The sequence below is a fragment of the Emys orbicularis genome, chromosome 21 (genome assembly GCF_028017835.1).
Source record: "Emys orbicularis isolate rEmyOrb1 chromosome 21, rEmyOrb1.hap1, whole genome shotgun sequence".
NCBI classification, from domain to species: domain Eukaryota; kingdom Metazoa; phylum Chordata; order Testudines; family Emydidae; genus Emys; species Emys orbicularis.
In genome coordinates this window covers 4,862,354-4,872,303 of record NC_088703.1, presented here as the reverse complement: position 1 = coordinate 4,872,303, position 9,950 = coordinate 4,862,354, and the positions used below count along the sequence as shown (strand labels likewise).

The window sequence follows — 9,950 nt, the reverse complement described above, 5'->3', positions numbered from 1 at the left end:
CTCAGCCCAAAGACCGGTCTAGGGATTTGTTCATGCTTCCAAAAGGCTGAAGCAGATTCAGATAGACCTGTACCCAACCTTCCTGCACCCACAGGCACTGATCTGTGGCCAGTGTAAACCACACTCCGCTGCTCCTACACGCAGGTACCTTCTGGAGATGGAAATTCTTGTCTCCAGGGATAGCTTTCAAGCCCAACAGGTGATGAGACCTGCAGTCCCCCCAGCAGAGTCTGCCTGAGAATCACAGAGCTGCCACTACAGTTACTCTTGCTTCAAATTGTGCTTCCATCTCCCTGGGACTGGGATGGCAAAGATCCACTGAAATCCAGGGTCAGTACTGACCGGGGCGGGACCCAAGCCTGAGGAGTGCTATATCATCGTAGCAGCTACGGGGCCTAAGCAAGGCTCAGACCCCAGTGGGGGATGCCCCTCAAATCACCACCCCCAGGATTCAGTTATCCCCCATATTGGGCCTTTTCTCACCCCCTTCTGGAACAAAGGGGCTGGAGTCTCTGCCCAGGTCACGCAGGTGAGAGGCAGCTGGCGCAGGCCAGCCCAGGTGGGAGCATGCCCCTGCAAAGCCCTACCTGTTACTGCGGGCTGGATCTGACCCTGGATCTGGGGGCATAGCCGCTGGTTCTTGGAGCTGGGATGCCCTAGAATTATTTCCAAGGCAACGGCAGAATGGGTCTATCCTTCGGGGGGGAATTATGGGCAGGCCTTGGAGGACTAGCAGCAGATACCCCCAGCTGTGCTAGCTGGCCCAACCTTAGAGCAAACTGGGCCAGAGGGTTTTGTAGGTGGCTGGGCTAAAACCCAGGTTATCTGCCTCCCCTGAGGGAAGGAGACTGGCTGAAGGTCACCGTGAAGCTATGGCAGAGGTCAAGAGGCCCATGCTACAGCCCAAAGACAGCCGCGCTACCGGCAGTACAGCTTGTGCCTCTAGAGCCGGCTCACCCGCGGCTCCGGTTTCTTCCCTCACCTGGAGTAATGATCCTGCCTGCCACTGGTTGGTTGCCATGGAGACGGCTGCCAGAGGAACACTAAATGCCCTGAAGCGCATGTTTCGTGCCAATGTCCCCAGCAGCGAGAGCAGCATTAAAAATATCCCCCCCCCCCAGCAAAGGGAGTTCACCCGGGGATCAGCCAGGGCTTGTTCTCACCAGCGAGCGGCTCGGTTCTCCCAACACCCCCCACTGAACCCTCAACTCAGCCTGAGTCCTGAGAGGGCAAACGAAGGGCCTCCAAAAGCCCAAGTAAAACCAGCGTTAAAGAGCCAGCTTGAGTAACAGAAACGCTCATCCCCTGGCCTAGGGGGGAATCAGCCAGAGACACTGGGTCAGTAACAGCTCATGGAGCCAGCAGAGCGGGCAATCACATCCAAGATCCGGCCAGTATTGCAAACACCCTCCCCTGTCAGATCTACCGAGGGGCCTGGTATCTTCTCCCAGCCTGCCCCCCATCTGTTTAAAACGGGGTCGGACCTTGATGCCAAGAGCAAACCCATCCCCCCCTCGTGATTCCTCACCCCAAAGTCTCTGGGGAAAATACAGCAGAGATTCAAACGGACCAACCCACCGGACTGAGGCTGTGGCTGAGGTCAATAGCTTAAGCGCTACCAGGGCCTGACAGCTCCCAGAACGGCTTGCTGGGGAACGGAACAGAACAAGCCATTCGCCCCCAAGAACAGCCCCAGATCAGAGCCCCCCCCGGCTGGTCGTGGCACAGGTTCCAGCTGGCATCGGAACAGCCCTGCAGGATTTGGGTCTACAAGGCTAAGGAGTGAATGAGGCCAGAGGAACCGCAGCCTGTCCGAGGTTATGCTGAAGAGCCAGAGGGTTGACACATCAGCACTGAGCTGTAACCCTTGGCTGGGGTGTCCAGCCCAAGAGGCAGGGCAAGCCAAATAATTAAGGCAATGCCTAGCTGGGGTGTTGACGTACAGGCTTCCCCATCAGTCCAGGATCTGTCCCATCCCCTTTTCATGGTAGATGCCACGTGCAGCCTCCAGTCCATTGGTGCTGTCTAAGGGCTCCCTCCCCTCTTGTCTGGAGAGACCAACTCACTCGTATCGTTTAAATAGCAAAATAAATTACGTCAGCCTGGCTGGAGCAACCAGTTTCTCGGGACACCAAGAGACCGTGGGACACAGACGCATGACTCCACACCAACGTCAGCGCCGGCTCCTCCGGGACCGGCGTGACAGACAGGACTGGACCACAGCCACACAGACAAAGGCACAAGCTGTTTCACAACCGAGTTGTAGCCACATGGAGAGAATGCGGGGGGATCTCTTCCAGGGACCCCCAGCCGGAGCTCTGGCTGAGCTAGAGTATCAAGTCTTTCAGGCAAGGAGAGGTCAGGAGGGGCCTGCGAGCCAGCCGGCCTCCACTCGAGCAGCTGAGTGCACAACGGAAAGTGGCGTTACCAGTAGTTCAAGAAACGCCAGATGCTTAAGCACATTTAAAGCGCAAGGAGGTCAGTTCTGGTGCTTGCTTGGTCCAGAAAATTAACAGGAAGAGGGCAGGGGTGGGAGGGCAGACCTCAGAAGGTCAGAGGCAAGGAGTGATTCAAGAGGCCCCTGAACCAGCACAGGCTGCAGCCAGCGTCAGGAGAATGGGATTGACATAGAAAAGGAATAAGAGGTGGGGCTGGGAGCCCAGCCTAGATTCCAGCTCCCTCAACACGAGTCAGATTGGTGGGTGTCAGGGGGTCACTCTAGAGAGCTGTCAGAATTGTCTCGAGCTAATCAGCCCCCTCACAGAGATTGCCTCGGCCCAGGAGGTTCAAGGTTTAAGAAAACCAGAAGTGGCCGTTTCTGCCCTGATTGACACATCTTTAAAAAGGAACCCTAAAAAAGGAAAAGTCTCCGACCAGGACCACGCTCCAGGCACTGATTACATCACAGACTCCTTCTCGCAGGAGCCAATGGCAGCCAGCGGGACGGGCCCGTCTCTCTTGATCAGTGGGGAGCCTTCCTCCTCGCCCGGAACCTTGCTGGGGCCCAAGTCCTCAGTCTTGATCTCCACCAGCTCCTCGGCTTCAGCCTTCCCCATTGTCCTCTCTGTGTACACCTGCAGGAGGCCGGCTCCAAAGGCGTCTCCTTCCACGTTGAGGACGGTGCAGGTGCGGTCCCTGAACAAACATAGGAGGATTGGTGGGTGAGCAGACAGGCAACAGCAGGGAGTCAGACACTGCTCCCCAGCTCTGAACCAGGGGCAGGGGCTTCAGTGCCACCGGGAGACGGCAGCCCAGCGCTGCCACAAAGCCCCTGCCCAGCAACCCAGAGCCCGTCACGCAGCTCTTGACCTCTGGTTGGGCTGGATGCTGACTTGGCACAACTGTGGCAGATGCCGCCAGAGGATTTCTAGAGCAGGAGGAATGCTGCACCCCGCAGGATACACCCTTGTGCCCCAGGGCACGTCCCATTCAGAGCCAGGGATTTGCTCCGAGCTGGTCCCACTCAATCAGGCTTTTTAGCTGCTAGGCCCAGAGTGTTCAGACATGGGGAAGTAGCACCGAGCTACTCGTGGGAGACTAACCCACGCACCCCCTTGCTTCAGCTGCCCACTGGCAAAGCGGCACTGCACTGTGCCGCGGGGCTTGTCTACGTGGCACCGTCCCTTCCCCTTTGGAAGCAGGGGCGGCTGCGCGGCAGGCGAATGCAGCAACCGCAGCCTTGCAGAAGCTGAGCTGCAGGCCAGCCAAAGGAACAGCCCCGTCCAAGCGGAGACAGCCTATGGGGAGTGCAGCCTTGTGTCACTTTGCCCAGGGCTCTCCCCGTGCGAGACTGCTCTCAGCTGGTTTAACGTGCTCTGCTGAGGCTGCAGAAATGTAGGGGGCCCCCGGGAAGCGGATTCCCACGGACCCAGCCAGCCGGCCCATTCCAGGCAGCTGCACCCGCCGAGCCCATCAGACGGATCTGTCTGTTCTACCCCGTACAGCCCAGGTCAGTGTCTTTGCCCCCCTGTCCTGCCCTTACACAAGCCAGTCCACAGCCAGGATGAGGGAGATGTCGTTGGTCGGCAGCCCAACGGCTTCCAGGATGATGGCGAGGGTGAGGACGCCACCGGCAGGGATCCCCGCTGCCCCCACGCTGGAGGCTGTAGCTGTGACACTGCAGGACAGAGAGAGAGAGAGATCAGACACGTCACCAGTGCAGCAGGGGTGCTCTTACATAGCACTTTTCACTGGTGGATCTCAAAGCACTTCACAATGTAACTCACTTATCCTCACAACCCCCCCACCCGGTGGGGCAGGGCTCTTATTCCCATTGTGCAGATGGGGAAACTGAGGCACACCGGGCCCAAGTGACTTGCCCAAGGTCACACAGTCTGTGGTGGAGCTGAGACTTGAACCCAGGTATCCCAAGCCCTAACCACGTGATCCTTGAGTTAAGGAGTACGTGGCCAACGGATGTGTGTCAGCACCGCTCAGAGAAGGGACCTCCCAGCAGCACAACCAGCCAGTGACAGGCCCCACGCCAGCCAGCAAAGAGTGAGCTCTTCCCCTTCCACCCACTGCTGGGGAGGAGCGTGGGCAGCATCTCTCGACTAAGGAGGAAGCATCCGGCTCTAATGAGCCACGGGACAATCACGGGACACTCTGATCACTGACCCTCTGGGTCACCTTGTGTGATGTGTACCGGATGGATCAGCATGGCTGAGCGCCCCGCACTCAGAGGCAACGGCATATCCCAGTCTGACTCAGTGCCCACGCTTGGAGGGGGGTTCGGGGCTGTGGCAGAGCAGCTGGGTGAAGTGAAAGCTCCTACGACAACAGCTCGTCTGTGCCTTAGCTCAGACAGCGACCGTATCCCAAACATCGCCCCAGCAGTGTCTGCACTGGGGAAACGCAGACACAACCCAGGCGTGAAGGCCGCCTTTTAAGAGCACGGGGTGCCGGGGGGAGGGGAGGGGGAGAGGCGGCGGAGCTGGGCCCCTCAACCCCCTGGATTTCCAAGACCTGGGAGTTCTGCAGAGGCAGGACATTCAGCCTCTTGGCTGCTAACCCTTGTAACTCGCACTGGTTAGTGCCAGGGCTCAGCTACTCATTCACTGTGCTCAGTTATAACACAGAAGCAACTTTCATGTGACGCTGGCTCACAGCAGGATCTCCCCTGGTCTTGGCAGCAAGCTCATGACTCCATTTTTCCTATGTGAGGCAGGCAGGGAGATTCCCTGTTTCCTGCAGAAAGCCGCAAGAGGAAGAGGAACAGCCGGGTGGGGCCAGACAACGGGGCCTAGCAGTTAGATCAAGAACCTGGGAGTCAAGGACTCTCGCCTCTGGACAGAAGCATGGTCTCGTATGGAGATAGGACTCCTGGGTTCTAGTCCAAGCCCCGCCACCGCTTGGCAAGTCCCATCACCTCCCTGTGCCTCAGGACCCCACTCGCCCCTGTGTAAGCCAGGGCTAATAACCAGCCCAGCTCTCGGAGTGGGGTGGGGCAGATTCTGTGGCTCAGTGTTTTAGCGCCAGAGCAGGGTGCGGGCTGCTCCACTCACAGGATGGTGATGACCTGGATGAAGTTGAGCGGGATGCTGTTCAGCTGGGCGATGAAGACGGCCGCCACGCACTGGAAGAGGGCGGCCCCGTCCATGTTGACCGTGGCCCCGATGGGCAGGATGAAGCGGCTGATGTGCTTGGAGACGCCGTTGTTCTCCTCAACGCACTTCATCATCAGCGGCAGCGTGGCAGAGCTGTGGAGAGATCAGAGCGCGTACGCTGAGTACTCATGCACCAGCCCAGCTAGGCCTTGAGCCGGGTGTGTACGTAAGGGTGGGCAGCCAATGCAGAACTTCCTAATAGATCCATAGGCACCCTTCCCTGTGGGAGAAGGGCACCCATAGGCTACACTACAAATGGGAAACAGTCCCCACCAAGTTTGTTACCTCCTTGGTCTAGATGTTCTGCTGTGCAGCAGCCAAAGCCAGGTGCTTCACTGGAGAATGAATGCACCTCACTTAAATAAATAAAAAATATAAATTAAATAAATGAATGGAGATATCCTATCTCCTAGAACTGGAAGGGACCTTGAAAAGTCATCGAGTCCAGCCCCCTGCCTTCACTAGCAGGACCAAGTACAGAGCCAGGGCCTCCCTGATCTGCTGGAAGCCTCCCTACGAGAGGTTTACTCAAGCCCCATAGCTCCTGTGCCCACAGCTAGCATTACAATACCTGGAGGAGGTGCCGAAGGCAGTGGCCAGCGCTGTGAAGATGCCCCAGAGGAACCTGTAGGGGTTCTTGCGTGTGAAGATGAAGTAGATAACTGGGAGGAGGATGAAGCCGTGGATGAAGTGCCCTAAGACACAGCAGCAGATGTACTTGCCCAGGCTGGTGAAGAGGACCACCACGTCCTCCATCTCCACAATCTTGCCAGCCACCAGGAACATGATACCAAGGGGAGCGTACCTAAGGGCAGGAGAGACCAGTGAAGACAGGGAGACCCCCCCCCCTCAGCCAGGTTGGCAATTATCCTCATTTTGTAGATGGGAAAAGCCAGGTTAAGTGTCTTGCCCCAGATCTGCGTGCAGTGGCCAAGCCAGGATGAGAACCCAGGAGTCCTGGCTCCCAGGCTCAGATCCTCAAAGATATTCAAGCTCCTAACTTCCACCGAAATCTGGGCTGAATCCCTTTCTTAGTTCATGCTACCTCTCATAGGTCAGGAGGAATCCACATCGCCTGAAACAAGTCTGCCCAGCACATGCTGCTCGGGAGTGGAGAGGAGGTTACATCAGAATGGCCATACTGGGTCAGACCAAGAGTCCACATAGCCTAGTATCCTGTCTTCTGACAGTGGCCAACACCAAATGCTTCAGAGGGAATGAACAGAACAGTGCAATTATCAAGTGATCCATCCCATTATCCAGTCTCAGCTTCTGGCAGTCAGAGGTTTAGGGACACCCAGAACACAGGGTTGTGCCCGTGACCATATTGGCTAGTAGGCATCGATGGACCTATCCTCCAGGAACTTCATTCTTTTTTGAACCCAGTTATACTTTTGGCCTTCACAGCATCCCCTGGCAAGGAATTCCACAGGTTGACTATGCATTGGGTGAAGAGGTACTTCCTTTTGTTTGTTTTAAACCTGCTGCCTATTAATATTATTGGGTGACTGCCTGGTTCTTGTGTCACGTGAAGAGGTAAATAATACATCCTTATCCACTTTCTCCACACCATTCATGATTTTTCAGACCTCTATCATTTCTCCCCTTAGTCATTTCTCAGCCTCAGTCAAGCTTTTTAATCTCTCCTCGTATGGAAGCTGTTCCACTCCCCCAATCATTTTTGTTGCCCATCTCTGTACCTTTTCTAAGTCTAATGTATCTTTTTTGAGATGGGGCGACCAGAACTGCATGCAACAGTCAAGGTGTGGATTTATATAGTGGCATTATGATATTTTCTGTCTGATTATCTATCCCTTTCCCAACATTTTGACTGCAGCTGCATATTGAGCAGATGTTTTCAGAGAACTATCCACAATGACTCCAAGATCTCTTTCTTGAGCGGTGACAGCTAATTTAGACCCCTATCATTTTGTATGTATAGTTGGGATTATGTTTTCCAACGCGCTTTACTTTGCATTTATCAACACTAAAGTTCATCTGCCATTTTGATGCCCAGTCACCCAGTTTTGTGAGATCCTTTTGTACCTCTTTGCAGTCTGCTATGGACGTAAGTGTCTTGAGGAATTTTGTATCATCTGCAAATTTCGCCACCTCACTGATCATCCCTTTTTCCAGATCATTTATGAAGGTTGGTCCCAGTACCAACCCCTGGGGGACTCCGGTATTTACCCTTCCTCCACTGTGACAACTGACCATTTATTCCTACCCTTTGTTTTCTGTCTTTTAACCACTTACTGATCCACGAGAGGCCCTTCCCTCTTATCCCATGACAGCTTACATTGCTCAAGAACCTTTGTTGAGGGACCTTGTCAAAGGCTTTCTGAAAGTCCAAATACAACAAGAGGACTCAGCGGGGCAAGATCCCAGAAGAGGTGGATAAGCAGTCCAGCCATAGCCAGGAGGACTTTTGCTGATCCTTGCTGTCCACTCCTCAAGCCCAGAGAGAGGATTCTATTTATTGCCCTTTCCAGTCCAGAGATGCGCGCACCAGACCCTTCCAGAAGCAAAGAACCCCACAATCCACTAATGCATTCAGCTAGGGAAAAAACTCCCATGATCTTTCCACTCCCATCTCACACTACACCATGGCGTTTCCAATACAGCAAGTCATTTACCCATCTCCCAACAGCAGAGGAAGAACAGGAATGTCCAGCCGCTAAAAGGAGGCAGAACTGGGTGTAAGCACCAATGCGTAGTCACCGCTGCACCTGGCATATTGGCACACCGGGAAAGAAAGTGCCAACAACCGCGTCCAAGAGCATCTGCGGTATAATATTACGCCCCCGGCATGCGTCTGACCCAAGATCAGCAGAGCAGGGCCAGGTTCTATTTGTGGCTCTGCAGATGACTCTGCCACCCTGGATGAATCACTTGACCTCTCCCTTTCTGTAGTCAGGCTCACATCCAGGTCTCGGAGGGCCTGAGAGCAAGGCACTAACTGTACGTACTGGTGAGGGAGCCCAGCTCTTCCAGAGTGAGGATGTTAATGAATTAGCACTGAGCCAAGTGGAATCGTTTCCATGTTAAAGAATTAGCACCGAGCCAAGTGGAATGGTCTCCATTACTGCACAGAATCACCACACAACTCTATCTGAGCAGCTTGGTAGATTCCCATCACCAGCTCATCTAGCCCCATAATTATCCCCACAGGCCTTTGCACCCACCCCCCACAGCTCTGGCTATCTACCCAGGGCGACGCACTACAGGAGACAGTCTTATCGCCAAGTTACCAGTCACTGCCCACCCCTCACCGAATCAACCCCCTTCTCCCAATGGGTGCAACTAGCTGCCCTTTCATACCACATGATCCAGGCGACCAGCACCATGGTGGCTTCATTGAAGGAGTTGAAGAACTTTATCAGGTTCTCCCCCTCGGGCCCAAGCTTCCGCAGAGCGATCCCAAAGACGATGGCAAAAACCACCAAACCCAGGATGTTCATCCCTTCCACCTCATCTCCCAGGGGAACCTGAGCAGAGAAGAGGTCAACATTTGTCGTCAACATTTGTCATCAGAGGAACAAGGTAGCTCAGAGAAGACAACAGACCAGGGAACAGAGAAAGGCTCTAGCTATTTGCGGCTGCTTGACAGGCGTGAGTTTGGCAAGAAAGGAGAGCCTTGTAGAACTTTAGCCATCAGTACTTTAAGGTCCCAGAAGGCTGGAGAACCTGGAGAGGTGACCTCCCTGCATTTGCGAGACACAGACACATGCATTGCCTGGGTCTTGTCTTTGCGATCCTCTGCCCAGCACTCACACTACTGAACAGATGTCTGTACAGTCATGAGCTTCCATAGTGGACCATGCTGGGTGGCATCTCCAGGAATAAGGGAGATGGTCTGGATAGCATTTGTGAAGGTTGGTGTCATACACAGAGTCCTTCCATGACCACTTGACTGAGGACAAGGGGGAGCAATGGGAATGGCCTGTTCTCAGATTCATGTTGTTAACACATACCTATCCAGTCACCATCCAATTTTTAAAAATACGGGGCTTCATCTTTGGGAGATAGCACCTTGTCTGTACTAAGGAGGCCTGTCTGGCTCTCCCAGGGGTTCCTTGGACACGGCTGGGAAGGGAACAGAGTAGGACGCAAAGCCTCTAGTTCTGAGAGGCTACTACGTCCAGGCCATGAAGAAGCTCCCTGCAATTATGTCCTATTCCAGAGCAATGGAGAAGAGGCCGATGGGGCACCAGCAGTGTCCTAGTCACAGACAAGGAGGAAGCAGGGGTGGGTCTGCAGAGTTCCCATCTGGACAGGACTCTTAGCACCAACTATAACTGCAGCATAATTGCCACAAATGAATTTGGGGCAAAAATCTAACTG

At 54.6% G+C, this 9,950-nt stretch overlaps 1 protein-coding gene across 1 annotated transcript in view; it reads right to left on the bottom strand.

Moving 5' to 3' along the window:
- Nucleotides 1-2,897: 2,897 nt before the first annotated feature.
- LOC135892908 (neutral amino acid transporter B(0)-like) overlaps nt 2,898-9,950 on the bottom strand; it is a 29,528-nt gene continuing 22,475 nt past the window's right edge. Inside the window, exons 4-8 of the mRNA XM_065420670.1 lie at nt 8,928-9,094; nt 6,178-6,411; nt 5,505-5,699; nt 3,983-4,117; nt 2,898-3,135 (exon numbers count right to left, since the gene is read on the bottom strand). Coding sequence (XP_065276742.1) covers nt 2,898-3,135; nt 3,983-4,117; nt 5,505-5,699; nt 6,178-6,411; nt 8,928-9,094 — 969 coding nt within the window. The remainder of the gene's footprint in view (nt 3,136-3,982; nt 4,118-5,504; nt 5,700-6,177; nt 6,412-8,927; nt 9,095-9,950) is intronic.